The sequence below is a fragment of the Dermacentor albipictus genome, chromosome 8, assembly GCF_038994185.2.
Source record: "Dermacentor albipictus isolate Rhodes 1998 colony chromosome 8, USDA_Dalb.pri_finalv2, whole genome shotgun sequence".
Lineage (NCBI taxonomy): Eukaryota > Metazoa > Arthropoda > Arachnida > Ixodida > Ixodidae > Dermacentor > Dermacentor albipictus.
The window spans coordinates 26706586-26731941 of NC_091828.1; the positions used below are offsets into that span (position 1 = coordinate 26706586).

The 25356-nt window shown below is 45.4% G+C and overlaps 1 protein-coding gene across 1 annotated transcript in view; it reads left to right on the top strand.

Moving 5' to 3' along the window:
* Positions 1 to 1778: 1778 nt before the first annotated feature.
* Positions 1779 to 25356, top strand: part of LOC135907760 (glutathione hydrolase 1 proenzyme-like) — a 96260-nt gene continuing 72682 nt past the window's right edge. Inside the window, exons 1-6 of the mRNA XM_065439486.2 lie at positions 1779 to 1952; positions 5815 to 6075; positions 9853 to 9975; positions 13792 to 13877; positions 21411 to 21603; positions 22093 to 22235. Coding sequence (XP_065295558.2) covers positions 1930 to 1952; positions 5815 to 6075; positions 9853 to 9975; positions 13792 to 13877; positions 21411 to 21603; positions 22093 to 22235 — 829 coding nt within the window. The 5' untranslated portion in view covers positions 1779 to 1929. The remainder of the gene's footprint in view (positions 1953 to 5814; positions 6076 to 9852; positions 9976 to 13791; positions 13878 to 21410; positions 21604 to 22092; positions 22236 to 25356) is intronic.

Here is a 25356-nt window from a genome sequence, read left to right on the forward strand (position 1 = left end):
TGCAGAATAACGCCATCTGCCAAACGCGGTCTTTAACCATTTCTAGCCTTTTTTTCACAATTTCGCCACATAGTTAATTCGAGCTCATAAATCCGAACAGGACCCTTGGGTAACAGAAATCCTCATTTTGACGTCACGTACTGCAATCAACAAAAAAACCATGAGTCATTGCACTGTGCAAATGTGGATGACCAGCAGAGCTGTGTAGCACACGACAAAGTGGTGACACAGAATTTTGTTTGAACAAAGGTGCGAACACATTTATTGTCTTACTCGGTGGTAATCGTCGCGAAAGGTACGCGCACACATTCATTTTTACCAATCCGCGTTTATTCGTGCTGCACATTCGCTATATACCCTCGTGTTCTTACTTCGCGATGTATTGAGGAAAAGAACTGGAGACTGACTGGCAGTGGGCCAGTGCCCTCAGTGGCTTCGCAGAGGGAAAGGCAGCACGGGAACGCCAGCGTGATGAGCGGTAGCGGAGGCAGCTGTGGAAGAAAACAACGACACCGAACGCGCGAGCAGTAGCACGAGCGCGTTCACGCGGTTACGCCGAGAGGCGCCAACGAGCCAGCTGTTGTAGAAGACGACCAGGAAAGCGCGAGCAGTGGCACGAGCCATTGCTGCTGATGATAGCTTTTGCTGGTGGATTTGTTGACGGACACAAAACTGCACAAAATCCTAGCCATAAACAGTTCCGCTGTAAAAAATGCGGCGGCGTGCCGCGATATCTCGCTCAGGAAAGAAAGCCGTGCACATATACCTTCCAGGGAGGGTGAAAAACACATAAACTCGTACGGCTACATTCAGTGAGCTGCTTCTACTGACGCCGTCATCTCTGCCATGACGACTGCTTTGCAGAATGTCATAACGTGCGGTTCGGTTCACCTGACAAGCGTTCTCTCAGCTCGAAGATATGCGAGCATAAATATATATATATATATATATATATATATATATATATATATATATATATATATATATATATATATATATATATATATATATATATTGTCGGGCCCTTGGCCCTCTCTGCAGCGCGCACGGGGGAAGCCTTTGAATCGCGCGCCACAACGGCACTCGTCGCATAGAAGTGGGTCTAGCTGCAATGGGATTTTTCTTCTCTAGGCAAAATAAATCAGGCTATTAAGTTCTAATGCTCCATGTTAACAAAATCAGCCTGCAGCATCGGAGTCATAGTCCAGGTTCCAGCAGCTTTCAAATAACGATGATGGACCGCACTGACCAGCGTATATTTATAGATTTTACATTTTGTATATTTCGTGGGCTCAAAGTTTTTTGTAGAAGTACAATATGCGTATCTACTAACTGATCTACCATTCTTCACGGTTTCCCTACATTTTGTTTGCGACATATTCTTCCACACGCTTGGAGACTCTCTCGAAATTGCGACCTAAAGGTAAGAGCATATAGGCTGCCATGCTGAAAGAGAAATCTTTAATGCCGCACTGGGCAACGCCTTTCTCAATAGCATTGTAGGCAGACATCAGGAGTGTTATCGGCATCTAACGGAAAAATCTAGGTTACGAGGAAAATAGTTTCGATATCTACAGAGGCGTTACTCAGGCAAATTTAAGTGCGCCCTCGACGAACACGCTCGATATTGTTGAGTAATTAGATCCAAAGCACGCTATTACACACTTAGAGAGCTAGTGGCGCTTATCTAAGCCGTAGTCGCGTTTGTTCAGTTTTCCCCTCACCTAGCCTTCGCGCGTTTTATCTCCCTTCCGCCCTTTCACCAACGCCTTCTGTCACAACCCGCCGCAGTGGGTAAGCGTCTTGGTGCGAGGAGCAAGAGCGTGCGCGTGGCGCGTGTCGGGTGCTGGCGTGGAACAGAACAAGAAGGGCTCGCTACTGGGACCCGCATCGCAGATCCTCAGGAACCACATACAACCACGACCACAAATGACAACGGACGCGGCTAGCGAGTAAGTGAACGTATCTGTGGCAAGCATTGTCCTGGGTATGCGAACTCGTAAAGGGTGTCACAAGGTTCACTTCCGATTGCGCTCGCACACAATCGGTGTTCAAGTTCTCGATTGCTACTGGATCACTTGCGCAAACTACGGGACGCGTCCATCGGGAGTGGTGGAATTTCCGCCCCATGAGGCTCGAATGTCGCCAGAAGGGCCCGTGTGGCAACCGCATAACCGTCAGCTCGCATTTAGGGTAAAATTCCAACATAGCGAGTGAAAGACTGCCTTACGAGTCGAGTCTTTTCTAGTGGCTGCTCAGCTATGAACAAAAGCATCTATCACTTACTCAGAATCCATGTTTGAATGCGCCGCAGTGGAAATGCCTTATTCGCGTTGAGTGCGATATCGCTTCTCCGTTGTGTTCGTGATTTGGTAGAAGTTGCGGCAAAATTTCGAATAATATGCTGGTGCGCTTGTAGGTGAATAATTTCCCATAGTTACGCAGACGTGACCCACTGGACAGAATCGCAGAAGGACAATTTGACAGGTGCTTCAATGTGCCCTGATAGAGTTGCTGGGTCTTAGCGCCTATTTTTAAGCTGCGTAACTGCAAAAAGCGCTATAAAAAGTCCTGATGCTCGCGATTAATTCGGTGCCCCGAGAACCAAGGTTAGCACATGTATTTGTTGATGTTCGTGCATTCGGCTTGAGTAATTGTTCCTAAGTTATTTATTGCGCTCAATTCTTCGGAAATTTCCAAGGGCTAATAGTATTCGAGACAGGGCAGAATAATTATTCTGTCTGTACATGCGTGATAATTGAGAATAGTTCCATATAGAACGCGACGCGCCATTGTTGAAGCAGATTTGTGGGGTTTTACGTGCTAGAACCGGGGATCTGATTATGAGGCACGCGGTATTGGAAGCTCTGAAATAATTTTTACCACGTGATGTTCTCCAACTTGAACCTAAATATCAATGAGTACGCGGTGGTCCTTTATGAACGGGAACGCGTGAGCACGTGGACAGTGCGCTGCGGAGACTGTTTAGAGCGCTAGGAAGCATGGGCGCTTGTGGCGCCATCTAGTGGTCAGGTTATAATATTGCAAATTATCGGGAACAAAGGACGCGTCTTTTCGACGCTAGTACGAGGAGGGCAAAAAAAAACATTCATGTAGTGGGCTATCATGCCCGGGCTGGCTGATCTACAAAACAGAGCTCTCGTAGACACTAACCCCGGAGTTTCTTACAGCAATTATTTTTTAGAAACATTTATACCGGACTTTGCCTAGGTAGCCTGATTGCAATATGTTCCTGAAGAAGACGCGACATGGAAAACGCATTGCAATGATGGAACTATCGTGTACAGCGTGCTTTATCTTACACATCTTCCTCAAGCAGAAAGCTAAGCTCAAGGTTATAATCGCTTTTCGAGTGAGCCGTTATTACCGACTGGCCCGTTGATAATTTGATACACCCCATATACTGTTTACTACAATGCGCCCCCTTAGATGATGAAGGCTGCGTTTCTGTGAACTTCGTCAAACTAAGCGTCTTCTCACGTGCATTCCTTGCCGTGAAAACCACTCTTCTGATACAGACATGATCTGGCAGAAACGTCACTTGCATCTCGGTGGTGCAAACCTGACTTTTATGTAAATTAACGGTGCTTAAACCAAATTTTACAAGAGCCTTTAGTCGTCCTGGGCCACAAAATGGTCTAGATCATGATACTGTCAACTTCACAGCTAACCATCAGGAACTGTTTACAAAACTTCCGCAGTTCGGCATACCCAAATGTTTATATCCCGTGTGAATAGCTTACGCTATCATTTCTGGGTGTATTTCGAGCAACAGACTAAAGCCAATGTCTGGTATGATGGAAAACCAGCTCTGCGATATTCCACAAGATGGAGGAAGGTTCATGAAAGGAAAAACTGGCATCCACCCATACGTGGCGAAGCTCAGAACGTAGATCAACCGCCCGGGAAAGGCGTTGGCCGCGAGCTCGAATCCTGGACCGGGACAAATTTTACTTCAACTATGAAGCTTTGTTTCTGAGAAAGTGGTGTGGGTTTTCTTTGTGGCTTCGTGTTGCATACGGGTAGTTGTCAATTTTTCCTTTCATGAACCTTCCTGCACCACACGAGATTCTGCAGAACTGATTTGCCATATTCATTGTCTTTGTGCTTCGAGTTGTGGATGAATTCTGCCTCGCATTGCGATCTGCTACCCTCCTGGTTAGTTCAGATGGTACGGTGACCACCCCGGCAAGGCGTCGGTCCCTGGTTCAAATCTCCGACCAGAAGGAATTTTTCTTCAACTGCAGAGCTTCGTTTTTTGAGAAAAGTGTGCGGGTTCCGTTTGTAGCTTCGTGGTACATGTGGGTACATGTGAACTTTTCCTTTCAAGAACCTTCTGCCACCTGGCGGGATACCACAGAACTGATTTGCCATATTAATTGTCTTTGTGCTTCGAGTTGTCGAATAATTCTCCCCTGTCTTATATAATACCCGCGTGTGGGGTCTTTAAGTAAATAAAGAAAAGTAGAATTCTGCGTCACACTGCGATCTGCTAGCCTGATAGTTAGTACAGATGGTATGGCAACCATCCCGGAAAGGCCACAGTGAGAGGTTCGAAGCCCCGTCCAGGACGAATTTTTCTTCAACTGCGGAGCATTGTTTCTGAGAAACATGCGTGGGTTTCCTTTGCAGCTTTGTGCTACAAACGTGTGGGTGTGAACTTTTCTTCATTTCACGTGCTCTAGTGGTAGCCTAAGCATGAAGGAATTGTGGGAGATCTCAAGCGCCACGTCGACATTTGCCAAAGATTGCAGACTACATTGCAGCGAAAGGGTACGACTAGCTCGGAGGAAAAAAAAAATAAGATTATTCGTACCATTGGCATCACAAGTTTACAGGGCGACGTACTGAAAATATTTATCGCCACACTATAAAACATTCTGTGAAAAAATAAATTAGAAGAGTGTTCTGCATTTTTGGTTGTCGTACCTTATTTCGCTCAGTGTATCTATTACATTTGTCTTCTTTATTATACTATAAAGATTAATCGGTCACACAAATTAAAAATCCCCTTTCCGCCTAAACTAACTTTTGCGAATAACTTTCAGTTCAAAGAAGTCTTTTATTATGAAATTAACATTTCTGTCATCTTTTCCTGATTTGAATTAATGATGTTTCCCACCGTTTTGCAAAACAAAACTAACTTCGCCATATTACCTCACATGTGAGAATACCTTTACCTCCTTTGGAACGACACCTGTCATGTAGTATGAAGGTGTGGAATGCTGCGATGCCCCTGTAACAAAACAATCAGCTTCAGAGCTTATACCTAGTGACAAGACACCCGTACAAAAGATGTCCGCCGCTAGGTAGCACATCCAAATTCCAGCTCCACCACTATATGTATAAAAGCATGCTTGCAATGCATTGCCTGGTCTGGGCGACTGCTCCATTTTTTATGGAAAGCTGATTAAGAAGCGTAGAGTATTCGGCCAGTTGGTGCATCACGTGGTGCCGTTGAGGGGAAATACGGGCGGGAAGAAACGGAGTGAACAGTACAGACGCTCAAGCTGCCCACGAAAGGTAATGGCAGATAGCAGGACAAAGAACAACTTTCATTTTATTGAATTTATTTTTTGTTTTAATTTAGACGAATCAATATGGGGTAATAAAGCGGAAGTATATTGCTCAGCGTAAACTGAACGAAAAATGTTTGAATGATAGAGTGTTTTTCGTCCAAAAAATTTGTGCCGTCAAATGTTTACTTTTGCTTTTCTTCCTTTTTGGTAAACGTTTCCAGTGCGTCTTGCTGTGGTTGTGACATGCCCTTTATTTTATTTTTTTCAATGACAGCCAGCCTAACCCTCCAGACCGGGAAACCAGAATGGCAGCTGATGGGATGGAAGGGGCTGCAAGGCCGGATAAAAGAAGTAACATGGCCATTTGCCTGATCGCCGCCTGCTGTTGCTGCGCGTGTCTTCTTCCTGTCGTGCTCTTTCTCGGCGCTTTCGTTACAATGGGTCATGACGTCATGAAATTGCTGACACCAGAGGAGTACGAGTTCGCCGGGTGGGCTACGGTGTCTGACGTCCACGAGTGCTCGTCGGTCGTCAGGTGGGTCATCACAGCCAGACTCTCTGTGAAGGAGGAGGAAGCTGGGAAAAGTTTGGGCAGGTTTCGATGTCCATGAGGAAGAAGCCTCTGTTGGGGAGATCATATGAAATATACGGGAGCGCACAAATAAGTTTATCTCGGATACCAATGTGCTGACTTTCATGAATTTTCTTGGATTTAAATGGCAAATATGAAAATCTTACGAATACATAGAGTGGATTTTCAATTTACGCCGACAACGCTATAAGAGCATTCTCTTGAATGCAATATTTCAAAAAAGAATCAAGCATTAGGTTTACAACTCTCAAAATTATGTATGAATGCTCCGACATCCGCGCACAATAACTTCAAAAGTATATGAGATTTATTTTTACGCGTTGCATTGAATTGTACCGCGATGTTATATTAGGATTTCCGCTGTACCTTCGTAAATGTTGTAAAACAGCTTCACTTAAGGTGTAAATAAATACAAATATGCTGCTGGTTGACATTACCTGAAAGACGCGCTTTACCGTAGTGTGGTTCCTGCTTACGGCACAGAATACCACTTCGCTAACTTTGTGTTTCTTTATTATGTGATGATAGTGATCCCCCTCACACTGTGTCTCTGTGATTCCTTCTTTCTTTTCCTAGTTTCCTCTCTCCGCAGCGTAGAGTAACAAACCTGATTTCCCTCTCTGGTTAACAATCTGCCTTACACTTTCTACTGTCTCTGTCTTCTTCAAACTAGAGAAGTGTAAGCAATTGGAAATTATCTAGACTACAAGAAAATGTTGCTTCCTGGCATTTGAAGTATTCACCTTCCCTCACGCCAAAGAAGTTTCATTAAAACGTGTTCTATAGCTGACTTACAATGCTATTTTTTTCGGCTGTTTCTGTTTATGTTAATTAGGATGAGAAACTTATAGTACATTCAGAGCAAATGCTTCCTTTTAAATGTCGTACCAATTCTTGCAAAACCAACGATGAGAACTTTGCGATGATAGCAACGCAATGAAGAACGATGCAGCGTGCATTGCTGGTGCAAACAGGATAGCCTGTCAGGGATCCACGGAAAGTTAACGAGCGCTGAAGAAATAATAAGCAAGCTTTCTCTCGCACGTAATGCATAAGTCACGTTTTCTTCTTCTTGGGGTAGAATGCGCAAATTGTTTATTTATGGGGTTATTGCTTGTCTTTGATAGCCATTATTTTCGGTTATTGCCACCAAGACGTTTTCAACGTGTATTAAAAAACTTATGCTCGAAGCTGTCTATGACACCGTCAAGTAGGCAGGAATCTCCGTTCACTTGAATTGCAATACGAGGGCTGTGGGTAGTGTGGAACGTGTCACAGTGTATAAAAAGCGTCGCGTTGAGAGCTATTCATGAGCTCAAGGTTAATGGTGAAGGAAACATTTTAGACTATATCTCCGTCAATATCAGCTCCTTCAAACAAGCTTGCTTGTATTTTAGAAAAGACATCGTACCTTTCCAGCACATCACTCTTGTTTCAAGAAAATGGGTTTCAGTGCTCCTTTAAAGCGTGCCAGCTTGAGGACGTATTGTATTTGCTCTTTGTATGGTGCGTGCTTTGATTCACTCAATTTGACAAATAATTTACTTAATTTGACAGATAACTGAGTAAAAAGCAGGTCGGAAAAAGACAGATATACCTTAAGAATTGAATGCATACATTGACATTTCAAAAAATATGGCGTATTTAAGAACCCCTCTCTAATTTCGTAAATTGGAAAGATACAACGGGCCCTTCCTTAAGAGCAAAGCCGGGTGTTCTGCGAAGGCTTTTTGCCCAAACAATGGCGACCCATTTTCAACATAAATGTTGGATAATGGGCTATTAGTGTATCGTTGTCACTATCTTGCATTCCTTCCTATTGTAGTTTCAGCAGCAAAGCAAAAGTAATGAAACGTTTGTACAGTGATTTCTGTTTTTGTGTATGGTTGGCCGCCGTGTCATGGGAAATTGTGCATCGAGGGAGAGCCAGCCTCGCCTTTGATAGAAAAAATACCGATTGCGGTCATAGGCCACGCGGTCGCGAACATGTGTTCAAATTATTACACCGGTGCATACCGCAAAAAGAGCTTGACATAAGGGCACTTTATTGTCTAAGCAGGCGTGCGAATGACGTAATACGCGTTGTCGCCAAGAGTAGCGACGCTCGCCCAGAGATTTCATGAGGCGCACTGCGGACATCACCTCTTCTTTGAACGTGCCAGGCAGCAACAATGGAGGGAAAATGTCATCCAGAAACAATTCAAGCTGTTTACGAGGAAAGCGAATATGATTCTGAGGTCGCTGAATAATACCTGCAATAATAAATACTCAGTGCGCTAAAAACACAAAGGACGTAGAAAAGGAAACGCACACCACACCAGTGCGCGTGGTGTGTGTTTCTTTTTCGACGTCCTTTGTTTTTTTTTAGCGCTCTAAGTTTTTATTACAATGCACTACCAACTAGCCCACCTATCCATCCTTTTGCAATCGGTACAACATCGTGCATCACTAAATGCATTGTTCGAACGAGCAAGAATATCAATGTGGCACGCTTAACATTTTATTCATATTTTGACAATGAAAACCAGATGCAGTGTTCTGTAATGTTCGTGGGCGAGGAAACATGTCTAGTTGGTAAACAAAATATTTTTTTTTCCGGACTATTCACTACGATGTTGTCAAAACGCACAAATTCCCTTGGAGTGCTTGCGCTTTTGTTTTCGTTCCTACTCAAAACACACAGCGCCCCTTTTTATGCCTGATTGGAGGCGAGTACTGACGGCGTTGCAGAATGACACAGAATGGAAAGCTATCCTTGTTGTGAGTGCTTCCGCAATCAGAGAAGTTGCTAGTTTATAAATCTCCTTCTGACGCCCACATGTATTACTGCCCCTTAGTCTGGGGGTAACCACAACGCAAACGAGCCTACTCCGACTGCCAGATGCTCAAAAAAAAAAAATTTACACTTCATTTCCAACATTTTGTTCGCTGAACACGCGTCATTAGTGTTCTAAAAGTACCGTGGTATAAAAACACAGCATATCACTGCTACAGGTTAGCCAGAGAGCAAAAAAAAATGCTTCCTTTAAATTGACATGCTGAAATGAGCGCGAAAAAATTTATTCTGTAAAACACGAGAAAGGACATACTAAAAAGTTCCGATTCGTCGTTCAACTTACGCTTTCAACTTGTAAGCCATAGAGGGGCAATCTCTTGCGCCGCAGAATTCAGACGCTGTGAAGTGCTGAAGAAACACAATGACCAGCTGGTCCACGAGATAATCGAGGCAGCCGAGATTACCAGACTCCGTGACCAATGCGTTAGCACGCCGCCCTTGTTACTGACAAAAAAATAACTTGAGCTTTTGCACGTAAAACCACTATTTTGAGTGCAAGCAAAAAATTGCATGTTTCACATGATATGCATCTGTTCCTCCTTTTCTGCGTCTGTGTTCTATGATTTCTGCTCATACAATCCTCGAAAAACTGAAAACTACGACGAATGTTTCATTGCTGGCTATTGTGTTACCGAGCACGCCGCCATACGAACACGACTGCGAACCACCGCTTAACAGTACGCTATCAGCGGTTGTGGCTGCAATAATAAGTCGGAAATGTAGCTTCAGAATTCTTATTTAAGAACGCTTGCTTGGAATACTGGAATACGGTCTTGCTCTGTTGCGTCTATCATAGCCACCTTGGCTATTTTAGGAGTCTATTTTGCGCGAATCAATCATTTAGTCTCATGTGTGCCAATGCTGGTCCGTTCCTTCCCTCGCAGGGATGTCTTCTTGAAGGGCGGAAACCTCGGTGACGCCGCTGTCTCCGCGCTTCTCTGCATGGGTGTCGCGGCACCGCACCTGATGGGCCTCGGCGGGGGATTCCTGGCGCTCTACTATGACGAGTGAAAGCACAAGCGGCGCTGGCCAAATGACTCGGGCATCCCGCGAAATGCAAAGCCTCGGACATTGCCTACGAAATCGTGCGCTGTCTTGACTAGCGCTCATAGAAAATGGAAACTGTTTTTGGAAAGGATAGCCTGTAGCCTCAGATGGGGGTGAGGTAGCAGGTGAAACGAAGCATGCCTGCCTCCTTAGCGAAGTCAAGCATGTTTGGCGGTGCCTCCTTGCGGTGCCACCCACTGGTCCTACCACGCCACCCTTAGAGGTCAGCGGTGTTCGTCCCAGAGGCTGGCTGTCGCAGGACAGGACCAGATCACGTGTTTGAGATAGACGTGTATCGCAGCTCAGTTAGGATACCCCCTTGTGTTCCCCTCCACTTGCTCAACAGCTGGTGTAATAGATGCCTTAGGTCTTGCTTTGTAGTTAAACACCTAGGTTGACCTAGGAATGCGAAGGATGCCCGGAATGAACTCCTGTAAAAAAGCCATCCTCTCGTGCTTCGGTCGGGCAATCCGGTGGTATAATGCAGTGATGGATGATGGGGTGCCATAGCTGTGCTCCACCAATAGTTGGCAGAAGTCGAAGACACTATAGGTACGCACAATAATTACTTGAGCAAACTATGGCGCAAGTGTCAGCGGGATCTGCGAGTGGGGTGATTCAGGCAGGGTGGGAATTGGGGTTAGTGCATGAATTTGGCTCCACTTCGTTTCTCTGTTTTTAAGCGCTTTCACGACTGTGCAAACTCTTCATTTTCAACAAAGTACTGTGTTGTAACTGTTTAAGTGAGCATTATTCAAGTTGTCCGCCTGCAGGATCAAAACACAGGACCTCTAGCACACAAAGGCGACATTGACACCATTAGGACACGGACGCATGCATTGTCAAGCGGCACACAGCACCAATAAGAATTGCTCGCGGGGAAGCCAGCACGTTTACACACTTGGCGTTTTTCGACCTCGACCACTGAAACCGTTGCAATTTGTAGCGTTTATGCGTGTTTGCAGGGTCTACTGCAGTTCGAAAAGGCTAAATTGCTTACAAACTGAGCCCATTGAACGGAGCTATAGCCTGTTAAAGCCACTTGAGCGACAGAAGTTGCAAGCACGAATATCAGATAAATCTAAGTACTAACCGTCGTTCTCATAGTTGCAGCACGATGGCAGGACCAGACTCTATGAATACTCAATAGGAAACTCTATGTGTTATACAATAAAATTTCCTTGCAGTCTTAGGTTCACTCCAAGCACATTAATGCCGGCGGAATGTTAGGTTTCTGTGCGCCGTCGTTTCAGCCTCTTCCATTAAACGTATTGAACAGTATAATGTTGAGATCAAACCGTGCTTTATATTTATGGGCATAGGTGGGGAAGGGTGTGACAGACATTTCTAAAACGTGGCTTAAATGGCTAATTTCGGCGCAAATAATGCACTCTTATGATGAAACCTTGATATTAAGACTGTTTTACCTCAATACAGCTATCGGTATTGTTTACATACAAGAAGCACATGCAAGAGAAGGAACAAGTACGGACGACTAAAATTGGCCCGAAGTTACGTCAACCAAGTAATTTATCTTCTAGCTTATATAGTAGTAACGCTTGATTACATAGCCTGCCAATCCATAAAATGATTTTATGCAATGAGAAGGAAAAAATGGCATCTGACACGCCATTTCAGTAATGTATGAACCATTGTGGGAGACTGACCACTGCTAACCAGCCGCGTCTGCATAGTCTCTTGGCTCTAAAAGCGTCTGAAGCCAGCCACGCCGTACTGGGGTAGACTGCTTAACACAGATGCTGGAATTTAGGCACTTGGCCTTTCGGCTATCTGCTGAACTTCACTTCAGTGTGGCAGCGTCAATCAATGTGCAGTGTTTCCACAAAAACATGTTTCAGTTGACGAACCAAATTTTAGTACGGCCTTGAAATAATACACGTACTTACGGCATTTTGTCATAACGTCATTGCTGTGTTATAGCGTAATCTTTGTAACGATTTAAAGACTCCTATAGTGCAGCAGCAAAGTTACGACTAAGTGCCGTAAACGCGCGAAGTATTAAAAAGACATACCTTCTGGACGTTGCCAATTGACAGTTTGGCTAAATTCATTGCGCGAACTATTGGGACTAAAGCTAAAAATTGATTTATTTGATTTTACCTAGATCTATGTACACGGGTGTTTTAGCATTTCGCCCCCATCGAAATGTGGCCGCCGTGGCCGGGATTCGATCCCACGACCTAGGGCTCAGCAGCCCAACACCGTAGCCACTGAGCAACCACGGCGGGTAACTCAAGCTAAAGCACAAGAAAAGACAGGACACGGCTCTTTCTTTTCCCTTGGCCTGCGTACCAGTACTTTGCGCTCTTAATTTAGCCATGCTTCCGTGCCACCTCGCCCATTTTTCATTTCTCATCAACTGAATGTTGTTGAAATTCTGAAGCCCTCTTGAAATATAATTTCTGAAAAGCACATTGAGTTTCGCTGTTGCATTGTAATTAAGTTCGAGAAATGGCAGCCGGCGCAATGACCCGATACCCGCTTGTGAATACATTTAAAAATAAAGTAATATTGGCCCACATGGGACGCAGTGAACGCGCGGGCGAAGTGCCTTCCGCCGGTCTCCTCCGTGCCCGGCTACCAAACACGAAGGATAAGAAAATAAGAGGCAGAATGACGTCGGGCAGCAAGCCTCGCCAAGGCAAACGTGATCTGACGCCATCTTCCCTTTCTTTCTGGAACTGTCTGTGCGTTCACCGTTGGGGGAATGGGAGCCACATCGTTGACCGACCTTTCGAGCTTCTGCATAGATTTTCATCGATCTCAAGCTCTCGTCGGAATTGACCCTAGCCACATGTTTTCCACTGTACTATCCCCAATACTTTCGCTGCGCTCCATAGCAAATACATACCGCTTGCCTATACCTGTCGGAAGGCCTATTTAGCAAGATACTTCGTAGCATCAGTTCGTTATTAGGCTTCATTTGTTATGGTGGTGCTATGTACGATACCTTTTCCTTCATCCACGGCATGTAGTTCTGTTCTGTTATGACCAACTAGCTCGAGTCGAGAAAAAGGGGAACAGCGGGAACGTTTTGCTGCTACGCACGACCATTTGAAGCTAGCTCGTAATGAAGCGAAGGAAAGCTTAGGGCAAAGTATGAGTAGGTTTTTAACTGAAGTTTACGAATGATAAGCGAAATAAAAGTGGACCAATAAACAACTTGCTTTTGGTAGCATTGCAAGCCACAACGTCAAGATTAGAAAGATTTGCGCTACCACTAGAGCATCGGTGGGGACTGTTCTCTCGTTCACATTAATGGGAATTTTGAGAAGAGAACTGTGGCCTTGTGGGTCGCCAAACTACTTTGTATCTACTAACGGAGCTGCCTAGTGCACCTGAAAGGACAACCTATCGTACAAGTGTGTGTTTAGGCTTACATGAATCCACCTCTATACTTATTCGAAGCTAAAAGGTGACGGGACGAGAAATGTATGACTTTACATTCCTGAGACTAAACTTTGCGCAACTTACCATTTACGTTTAGTCTTCTTTACTTAAGAAATTGACTCCGAACTGCAACGAAAGCCAGGTTTGTGCATTTTGCACATCCGGGCAATATTTTATTTCGTCTACGTAACAAGTTCCCAGTGGTCCAATTTATTCAATAAAAACAAATCAGCGTTTGTGAATAATGTTTAGCCCAATCCTAAAATTATTTTAAGGCATGACTCCTCACGAGAGATTAGTCTAGAAAGGACGAGTGGTTGTTGAAGAGTCTCAATTTGTCGCCTTTTGATTTGTGCCACACGCAGCAAAAGCGATAAAGTCGAAGCTTTGAATGCCCTTGGAGTATCGCCAGCTGACGTGACCAACGTGGATGAGAACGCAGTCAAGCGAGGTACATTTTTGTTCGCTGATACATATTTGAGTGCCTTCAAGTGGTAATGACCAACACAACAGAAAATTATAGCAGTAACTTCACTAAATGGGCCAGGAACCTAAATAAATATTTAGAAAAAAGTTTGCCACGTACAAGTTGGAAAGAAAAAAAAGTGTTGTAATTGTGCCCGCAAGGCAAAGCATCGATTGCGATAGAAAATTATTAGAGGGATATCCGAGTAAAGGTAGTAGTTTTATCAACCGTATACACTTTTAAACATTCGGTAACTGACTAAATTACCAAGCCTGGTGTCACGTGCGCACAGGGAAACATTAACCCATCCGACTTTGTCATTCACGATGCCTCTTGCTTCAATGTGAACTAAGCGGCGAGAATGGAGCACAGACTTAGACCTGAGCAGGCGTGGGCGTTGTATCCACCGTAGATCGTCTTGGAGGAAGGGCCAGCGCTGTCACTCCCAGAAGTGCTATGCGCAACCACTGCTGGAGCTGAATGCTCGCCCTACCCTCTCCTATACCTTGCACCCTTCCTACTCCTCCTTCCCCCCATGCGGCTTTGCGTGTGACGGAAACCCGCCCAATTTTTCCCTTTCGTCCTGTCTTGCACGCACGCGATCTTGAAAACAAGCTACCCAGTTCAGCCTTGCAAAGTTTCACTCGCGCCTTAAGCATTGGGTGCGCGGGAGCGATATCATGGCGCGTGCATTTAGCACGGAACATCAAGTCGACGGTGGCGCTGATGCCAGCGACTAGGCCGGATATCTGCCTCGAGTCTTTATATATTTTCCTATGCAAGAAAACTTTACACAGTCAATGACCACTGTGTTGCTATGTGCGCTGCTTTTCATTTGAAGGAAAATTAAGTAGACCCGGGGATCGATTTGCTTTGGCGCTGCTGAAGATATCAAGCGAGACACAGTTAGATTCATTCAACGAAAATAAAATTCCTGGTCAACTTTATATACTTGTGACGAGTTCAGGAAATACAATTTCATTCAATTTTACCATTATTAATAACTGCATTTATTTTCGGCGCCCATCGTTACAGGGGTCGTTGACGCCACTATCACTCGCAATGCTATGTACGTCTTGAAATGGGCAGAAAGGCGACTCGTAAAGTTCACCTGTTGAAATACTCCCCCCTCGCAGTTTGTGCTTTCTTGCTTGTCGAAGTTTGTCTGAATTTAGTGACGCGGGTAGCTTCATCGCTTCTTAATCTGTTCAGTCAAAAGTAGTGAGTTACGACCGCCAGACAATTGTGTAGTTGTTTTCGTGCGACTGAAGCAGCCGACGAGCTTGGCATCCGACGATAGAATCAGCACTCTACACCTAAAGCTTTCGTCGGCCTCCAAAGGAAGTATGTTCTGTGCAGGGGCGCGATATTGACAACCGTACGGCTGGGTTTTCCTGCATCTCTTTCCGCACTGAAAGCTCGAAACGCCCGTCAAGTCGAATGGCGGGGCATTTGAATATGTAGCTCCAAAATGAGACCAACAAAACAAATTTCGCGCCTTCGAAAACAAAATGACGTCACTTCTTCTTTTAACGGGCATGGCGTCACATCATTTTTTCTTCCGGTTACAACTACATACAAATGGCGCTAAGCCCCATGAACCGCCGATGGACCGCTATGTTTTGAACGTGTGGGCTCCTATGGAAGCTTCGCTACCAGGTATATTTACCTATATATACCTATATATACCTATATATCGTACGAGCTCGTACCACAGCCTCCAAGTTCGACGAGCTTAGACGCATATAGCTCAGTATTACGATGGTTGACGGGCGGAGACCACGCCCCTCCCGTAGTGAACGAGACAATCGTGCCAGCCGAAGAACGCCGGGTTTATTCGCGCTCGGAAATATAAAGCAAAGGTAAGGGGAGAGGGAAGGTGTAATAGAAAGAGTGCGCGCATGCGCACTAAAGGAAATAGCTTGCTTGTCAATTTCACGGGTTACCGTACTAAGTATATGCGAATATTTGAAACTATGAATAAATAATCTAAACCTATTCTATACGATTGCGTCTTCTATTCGAACAGTAACTAGTCATCAATGCGAATATTTTATTGCAATAAAAATTGCGGGGAAATTCCGTGCGAATTTTCTCCCGTACGCGTCGCCGTGAGGTTCCTCACAAAGTTCAAGGGCGATAGCACCGCCGCGGCGTGGCGTATGCTCTAGGTGCGGGTTAGGGTGCCTCGATGCCTGCCCGCCGCGCCGCCGTTCAGGGTGGTGACAGCCTTTGTACCGCTCCGCGCCGCCGTTCGGCAGACGCGCCGCCATATTGGTTCGACGTTGCTGCCCGCTGCTCGTGTCTCCCGTGCGGTCGACGAGTTGGTGAGGCGGCATTTTCGTGCTCTCGTGAGCAACCGACATTGAAAACATTTTCGCACACGCTCTTGCAGTGTAACAGTATTCTTATCGTCCAAAAACAAGAAAGGGGCTGGCAGATGGAATGGCACACTGTGGTATAAAATTTTTTAAACAGGGTTGAAGTACCTCAGACAGGCTGGCCAACGTTTCGATAGGTGGACCTATCTTCGTCAAAGGCGGCCTCGTCATCCTCGGCGTGTTAGTTTTAAAGGGTTAGTGCAGTGACGTCACGTGCGGGTGTTGTCTGGCGGCTGGTTTTAAAGAGAGAGATTACAAGAGGGAACAGGCGCTGTCGTCCGACGTCTGTGAGCCTCATTCTCAAGACGAAGGGACAAGAGCGTGAGAGTGGGCACGCGGAGAGGAAAGAAAAGAAATAGAAGCAGAAAAAAGGGGAAAAAGGAAAAAAAGGAGCGGGGAGCCAGGGCCGTACCAAGACACAACAAAGGGGGGGGGGGGTGAAAGAAAAAGAAAGAGAAAAATGAAATCTTTAAGCAATACGGGGGCTTGGGAGCGTGTTGGGGATGCGAAAGGTTAGGAGTAATTCAGGGGGAGTCGTTGGCGGCATGTTTTTGAGGCATTAGAACGGCCGGTAAAGCAATAGGTCGAGTAATTTTGAAATAGTTAAGGTGGCGACGAGGAGTCTGCGGTGCAATGTGTGGAGAGACTGAAAGGCAGCGGCATGGTCTTTCAAGGGGCACTGCCCCACGCCCTTAACGTAGGTGTCGTTACGGCGGCATCCAGAAGGCCATACTCTGGGTTGAGGCGCCGAAAAAGGCATATTGACTTCGGAATGTGTTGTCGAGGGGGTTTCAAAAAAAAGGACTAAAAAAGGGGGGCAGGGGGAAGGGGGGGGCGAAATCGGTATAGCAAACAGGAGGGTGACGCGTGCAGAGGCGGGCACGGGCACGTGTACATGGAAGGAGGGGATCGTACACTTGGTATAGACGTAAAATCCTGAAAGAGTACATTAAATTGAGTAGTAGGCAGGAAATTTTTTTTTCTTTTTTTTTCTTTTCCCTCCTCCCTCCCCTTTTTTCCTCCGAAATGAAAGAGTAGGTGAGGTTAAGAATTAAAGTTGGCTGGTGGCCTAATGTGTTTTGTGTATTGGTTGATGATATGAGAGTTTCAGATTTAAGTTACAGCTTTTAAAGATTCTAAGTTGCCGCGTGCCAAATTAATTCCTGTCGGGTGTAGGCAATTAAACTTGTGTATGAGGTATGATTCCGTGTACTTCCTTTCGCGAGGGGAACGGAAATTTGTTTGTAGTATATAGAGCCTTGCTTTGTCAAACATATGTCCATGTTCATTAAAGCGGCTGGCTACTGCTTTGTGTAAATTGTGTTTTGTGTCCGCGCGGTGACCATTGAGTCTTGTATTGATTTGTTGTCCGGTCTCACCTATGTATTGTTTGCTACAAGCGGCGCATTCTAGACAGTAGACTACATTGCTTGATGTGCAGGTGAAAGTCGAAGTTACCTTGTGTGTGTAATTCGACGCTGTACTTTTTACTGTAGTAGTGGATTGAATGTGTTTGCATGTAGAGCACCTGGGGCGACCACAGGGATTGGTTCCCAACTTCTTCTTTTTCTGTAGTTTGGCGTGCACAAGAACATCTTTAAAATTAGTGTTGCGTCTGTGTTACGGCTGGGACTCTGTGATATAAGGCCGTGAACTGCTGTTAAACGCAGCAAACGAAACATGTGCTTCAAAGTTTCGAGGGAGCCTACCAACACGTGAACAGATAAGCGTTGTGTAATTTCTCAAACGGTTTTGTCAAAAAATTTTCCACCGTCCAAACGAAATAATATTGCGACAGTGAAAACTCAATTAACATTCCGACTCGCCAATCGCCTCTCCTTGTAACACCGCAGCGCTCTGCCAACATGACTACTGTGCTTTTTTACAACAGAATATGAGCTCTGTATTTCAGCCCGAAAGCATAATTCCACACATGCCAGAAATTTTCAGCTTCCGATGCGATTGGTGAGAATCCTGCCCTCTGCAACGATAGCTCGGCGGGCGCGCGAGGCGCTTCTTCAAACCAATATGGCGGCGCCGCGGGGCTGTCACCACCCTGAACGGCGGCGCGGCGGGCAGGCATCGAGGCACCCTAGTGCGGGTGAAAGCACGCGAGCGGAGCCTACTTTAATCTAGTACAGGAAACGCTGTGGAAAGGAGGGAGGCAGAGGGCGGCGTTCTCGTGCTGCAAGTGCGTATTTCGAGACAGAACGCAAGAAGAACCGACGATCGCGGCTCCTCCTTGTGCGCTGAAGGGAGGAAAGTGGGGTGGAAGCGCACCGTCCTTTGTCGCGCGCACGGACCCCGAGGGAGGGGAGCAGGGAGGTGCGGGGGGGGGGGGTAGGCATTGTACTTGGTAGCCAGCCGCGACCGCATTTGATCGCGCGGGCTTTATCTACACAGCGATGTACTTTGCAGGCAGAATCTAGTTGGGCGGGTGGCTCATTGCTATGGGGTGGTGTTTTCTCGCTTCTCATTTCGTGTTGAAGCGATCGACAACACGAAGGTGACTTCGCTCGCTACTCTCCGCGCTTGCCTACGACAGCGTTTTGAACACGAGTGTCCGTGGTCATCGAGTGTGATGTGTTCACTTTCGTACGTGTGCGCTGACCCCTTGCTTGGTAATTTAGTTTATTAGCGAGTGTTTCCATGCTTCCACGGGTGATAAAGCTACTGTCATTATTTCGTACAGCTGTTATGAATTTGCTATTGCAATCGGTGCTTCGCCTTTCGGCGAAATCGGAAATTCCTCGAATTGCTTGTGTATATATACGTATCGGCAACTGAGCTAAATAAAATATAATAGTAAAAAAAGAAGACACTGAATTCCCGCAACTCACCATCGACGCATTCCCGCGAATCATCGTGATTATGTACGTAGATCATCCTCTAACGCACGATCACTCTACTGAGCTGAGCCCAAAACTAATACAACCACTGGCTAGATCGGTAGCCACAGCACTAGAGAATTTCGAAGATCTGCAGCGCACACCGGCAGTCTCAGCGGCGCGTCTCTGTATGTTTGCTTTCCTATCAGCTGTGTCGAGAAAATGAATTGTCATGGTTTACGCGTGACCTACTTGTAAGACCCTTAGTCGTCTGGAAAAAAATAATTGCTCTATGACGAGTTTGAGCTGGGGAGGTATTCTGTAGGAGTCCGCCTACTGGTCATGTCCATTTGGTCTGCTGTTGAAATTCTGATTGGCTGGGCTCGGCTGCGCGTCGGCAGCAACCAGGCGCCACACCCCATCAGCACACACGGGCAGACCAAATGGACATGTACGCTAGGTGCACTCTTACGCAATACCTCCCCTGGATTGCAAGCGTTGTTGGTCGCAGCGCCCATCGACCTATATCTACCGGCCCTATTGACAACTGTCAGGGGTGACGTCACTTTGTGGCATGCCATGTTAGTCGCTCGTGCATGTTGTACGCTCACGTAGGCAATGTTCGTGCAAAATGAAGCAACATCACCACAAAATATTTCTTTTATCCTATTAATCATGAGAATCTTTACTATCGCACGTGCAAGACGTCGGTTCTAGGCGTAGTACAGCCGCTCCCGCGTTCGCACCCCTCTCATATGTGTCCTGAGATATTTCCAGCAGGAAAACGACACAAAGAAGCTGCGTATCGCGAACAGTTCGCCACCACCCATGCTGCTTCGAAGGGGGCCGAGGCGCAGGCTACGCGAGCCAGCGGATTATGGCTGGTGATGTCGATGGGAAAGAACCGAAAGCAGCAGCGTGGCCTCCCAGATTGCTTCAGTGACACGGAATGATCTCGGAAGTCTCGGCAACAGAATCTCTCGGGATTAGCGTCACATACTGTCTATCACGATGGGGCCGCTAGCTGCTGTAGTTTATGAGCAAATAAATAAATATAGTATTTTCCTTGGATTTCTTTCCAAAAACAGCGTTCGCTTGGCCATTGTGGCACCCCAGCTTTCATTAGGGCTAAAATGCTTGGGGGCAAAATTTTTATTCACTATCCGGTAAACAAGCGCCCAAGGCGCGGAGCGCGTGAGTATTCATTCCTTTTTCCTGGAATTCGGCCTGTATGGGAATGTGGCTGCCGCTTCAGCAATCCAACGCCTGCACCGTGGAGAACAGTGCAGGGCCGTGGCATCTAGGCCACGACGGGCAACGCTAGCGATCTTACACATTATCCTCTTTCATTTGCTCAATAAAAAAAAGCAGTTTTCATGAAAAGGAGCACGAGGACACTGTTAATCTTTCCGCTTGTATGCTCAAATCGTACGGTCATATTCTCGCTTCCCATAGGTTCCATAAGTACACGGGACTAACTTGCAAATGAGTGTTCTTCTTTCTAAATACAACCTAAGTAAATTGACTTCATGAACGTTCCTTCGGTCACTGTGGGGCATCTAATCAAAAATGCGTAATCATGAAAGTCGAAGAGTACAAAGACAACGTTGACGTATACGCTATATGTAATTATATGTACTGGAATTCGGGGAAGTGACATTATAGATATTTCAACATTACAATGTGGCACAATATCTTAGCATAATTTGCCTTATTTTATTCGTTCCACGGTCGGAGGTGAAATTTTTTTTGTCAACCGTCTGTTTATTTTATTAGCGCAAGCTTTCTCGTTCGCTTTGTTTCGCGCTTGCCGTAAGTTAACGTTCTTTTCTTTCACATCGAGTTTGGAGACTTTGGTTGAGACAACTTTCTGTTTTTTTTAACCAAAGGCCAGGCAGTCCACTTCCGGGATAACGCAGTCTATAGTAGAGCAACGTCGTTAAATCTGCATCATATTAACGCTGATTACACCGGTGCCAGTAATATTACAGTTTCTGCAAATATTCTTAAGTTCTCTCATCTGAGATCCTTTGATAGCTCTTGCGTCCGGCTACGGCATCCTGAAGTAACTAAATTACCCATTTCGGCATAGGTTACAAACACAGACAGGCAGGGCTGTGGTACGCCGAACGCGTATGAACTGAGCAAACAAAACTCTCCTCACAATGCCTTTTTTTTGTAATTTCTTAACATACCAACGGGCTGCAAGAACCGGCTTTGATAGCAACCACGTCCTCGAGACCTCCGGGTTTCGGGAAAACAAATCAATCAGCAGTCATGACACGTTTTCTCACCTTGGTGCGTCGCAGGAGCGAAGGCGTCGATTGTGCCGGGAGCAGTACGAGGCTACGAGGAACTTCACAAAAAGCTCAAAGGAACTATGAAGTGGGAAGATCTCTTCGCCCCTGCTATCAAGTTGGCCAAGGAAGGCTTTCCCATCAAGAAACACTTTGCAAAAGTTCTCGCCAAGCACGCAACTGAATTATCAAATACGGACATCAAGTATGCATCATAGATATTCTCTGAATTTTCCTCATCGTCATTAGCCTATCGCTATAAATTAGATGTGTCGCCAGATACTGCATCCAGATACCGCATGTTGACAATTTTTCCACTTTCCGCGAATAATTATGGGATGCTTGGTTAAGTTTCGAAGCTATAGAGAGTGCTGAGGGAGAGAGAAAAGAAATTACCAGGCATAGATGAGACAGACAACGATGACGGACAGGGAGAAATTGTGCCACTCGTTGAATCCCCTCAACCTCTCTCTCTCTCTGTATCTCGATCTCGCTTGCCTCTTTTTTTCTTCCCTTTTTTGGGAGTCCTTTTAATAGGGGTTCATAAGGTGTGCTGAGGTCTTTCGTTGCAGTTGTTGTCTTTGTTTCTCTGGTTGTTGTTGCCGTCGTGGATGTTGTCGTTGATCTTGTTTTGCTTGTTTTAAATTGTAGCGAAATGATGATGTGGTGAATGCCGTACATTTCATCGCTCTAGGAAAATATTCAATGACGTCAGCAAAGAAGGCGACAAGCTTGTGCAACCGGATCTGGCAAAACTTCTGGAGGACATTTCAAAGAAAGGCGCAGAACATTTCTACACCGAAGTCGGCAAAGAAATTGTCAGCGGCCTTGGAACAGGTAAAGGTTGTGTCATCTCTGGGTAAATCGCTATTAGCCCTGGTGCTGTAAAAGCACATTCATGCTTCGTTGCTGTGCCCCTTAGAGTACTATAGGCATCCTACTGGGAAACACCTACTTCGACAAAGATAAGTCCAACCATAAAAACGTAGGCAAACCTTTTCTGAGGCACTTTGTGCCTGTTATGTCACTTATTTGCACAATCACTTTAGAAAGAAATCTTCGGTACTGGGGCCCATAACGTAAAGCTATTCCAATATGTTTGTATTCCAATCTCCTGACGTCAAATTTGCGGAACCACCGACGCAAGCACCGGGCGGTCACCCGCAGGGTTGTCTGAACAGACCAATCAAACGCTCTCCTCGTTTAGAGGAGGTCACATTTGTTTGCTTGAAGAACGAGTAACATTGCCTACACTGAGCGGCTTCTCGTATCTAATTGGCTGACAACAGGCGAGGAGAACGCTCAAGTGGAGAGGGATTCACTGGGGCAGAGCCAGTGCACTGAAAATTGATAACTGGATGAAGAGGGTGGTGCCAGCCTCTGCGATTGGTCGGCTTTCCCTTACTTAGCTTGTGGTGGGTGGTCGAAAATCACGGCGGCATGCAACGGAAGCTTAAGAATGACGCTAAAACTGACCCTCAGCAAAGAAGAGTTGGCAGAATGAGGTGGTAAACGTGCTGAAAGGGCTCGAAAACGTTACACGGCCACGCAAGAAGTTTTATTATACGCAAATACACCCATGCTCTCCGGCAGGTGCGAGTAGCCAGCGTCTCAGCGATCGGCGGCAGCCATCTTTTATTTCTTTCGGAACGGGGCAGCCTGCGGCTATTCCGAAGAAAATTCAGTTTTATTCGGCATATTAATGCATCTTTATCGCGTACACGTAACGTTGACGCGGTGAGTTTGTGCGGTTTTGTAAACGTCGCGTTACAGACAGGTAAAGTGGGTGCAGCCCGAAAACGTTTTACCAATAGCCGAGGGATAATGGCGAAAAGGGGTTGAATCAGAAATAACGGTTTTTCTTTTTTCTGTCATATCATACATAATAAGTCTGTACACATGATATCAGATGGGGAGGTATCGCGGTTTTCGTGACGTCGCGCGACAGAAAGGTGAAGTCGGCATGGTCGAAAAAAGTTTTTGACCACTCGTAGAGGGCTGATAGCAGAATTGGAAAAGTTTGGAATAGTTTTGCGTTATAGTGCCCCTGTTTTCACAAATTTCGCAGCAAAGAGGTTAGTTATTCGAAGACAAACATCAAGGTCATGTCCAACTTTATTCCCCTAAATTTCACATAGAAACCACAGTGCCCTGGTAAGTGAGTGTAACGTTACGTATTTCTAATCTAATGAAAATATTTATTCTATTCACAATTAACTTGCACAAGAGTTTGACAAAAACTGACAAAACTGACCAAAACCATCTAAGATGATCGTCAGTGTCAGCGACAGCTGTCTTCCATGACCTGCTGGAAATCGCCATGTCATTAGCGAAGATACATGCGATTGTGTCATGCCATCGGCGAATTGCCAAACCTCATAGGCACACCAGGAAACACACGAAGTGGCACACACGCTGCTAACCACAACGGCAAATGATACCATGACCAAGCATATCGTAGACGCTGAAGCCACCTTTCATGATCACAATCGTATTCTTTTTTGGTATTGTAGACGTGCAATGTGCTTATGCGCACCGAAACATTTTTTTTACTTGAGAAATAACGCGACTTGGCGTTTTTTCTCGCAGTGAAGCTAACCGCTTGTATTTGCTTTATGCTGTGTTCAACCTTTCTCGGCAACATTTAAGAGGAACCCCGGAGTTGGACTCCGCCAGTCCACCATACTTGAAAAACAGAACTTCTATCATTACCAACAGCTTCCAGCGAAAATTAAAGGAATGTGATCTGGGAGCACGAACGTTCGGTTACCATGCCAAGAATAGGAAGTACGTTGATTTGTTTGAACCTCTTTGTGGTGGCCTCGGCTGGTTCGTAAGTTTATTGTGGTTTATATTTCTTTATTTCCAAGGAATCGAAATTTCTTGAACGCGCAAACAACAATAGGTTGCTGCACACTCGTATAATTAAAGAGAATTGTTGCATGTAGAATTCAATGTCCCTGAGCTGTTTGAAGCCAAAAGGATGAAGTTCAGTCAAATCCGTTTAATAACCGTGTCAATATAAACTTCTCTACTTGCACAAATTGTACACACGGGAGTCAGAGTTCTCTCGGGTAGTTTCTTGCAGCAAACTCCATGCAACTTAATGCAATTTTCAATTTGTAAAAACAAAGGTACCACAATATATAAAAAATATTGCATTATAGTACTGTATTTATTCGCATAGCGCTCGTACTTTTTTTTTGCCGTAAGTTTAGGCTAGATTGGCGTGTGTGTTATATTTACTCCGCGAAAATTTCCTTTAGAAATGTCTTAGTCCTAAGCACAACAATGAAAAAAAAGTGCATGGATATACCACCCATATCTTAAAATCTAAGAAGCAAAGCTATCGTGAAACGTTAAAAATTGATTTTATTCGGCACAGTGTATCGAACCATTGCGCTTGCCTACTTGCTAAGGAAGGTAGCAATAGGTAGAATCTGAACCACGTTACCTACGTGATCGCGCATTCGGTTGTGTACGGGAATGAACCCTGGTGCCATGGCACTGAATCCAGGGTCAATACGCTTACTAGATGTCGCCGTTCATGGAGGTAGTGCAATAAGTGTCTGTACTTTACTCTTGTACTTTTTACCAAAAGCACACGGAGACAATACCTCAAGGTAGAGTCAATTGATGAATAAATAAGTGGCTCTTAAGCGATCTAGTCAGAGTAGGTGTCAGACATTGGAAAAAGCAGACGGCTTTTGCAGGTGCAATGTTCCATGCAGGTGCAATGACCAGTGTGCGAGATGCGAGAATTTCACGAATGCATATGGACTAGCACTCACACTGCCTGAATATTCTTTCTATCCTAAAGATTAATTTTGTTCGTAATGTTATTGAGTTAGAGAAATATATTATGAGAGAAAACCGAAGAGGCCAGCCTCGAGAACTGTTGAAGCCTGCTACTCACCGCTGATGTCTCGCATAGCCAGAAATGGGGGGCATGAGTCGC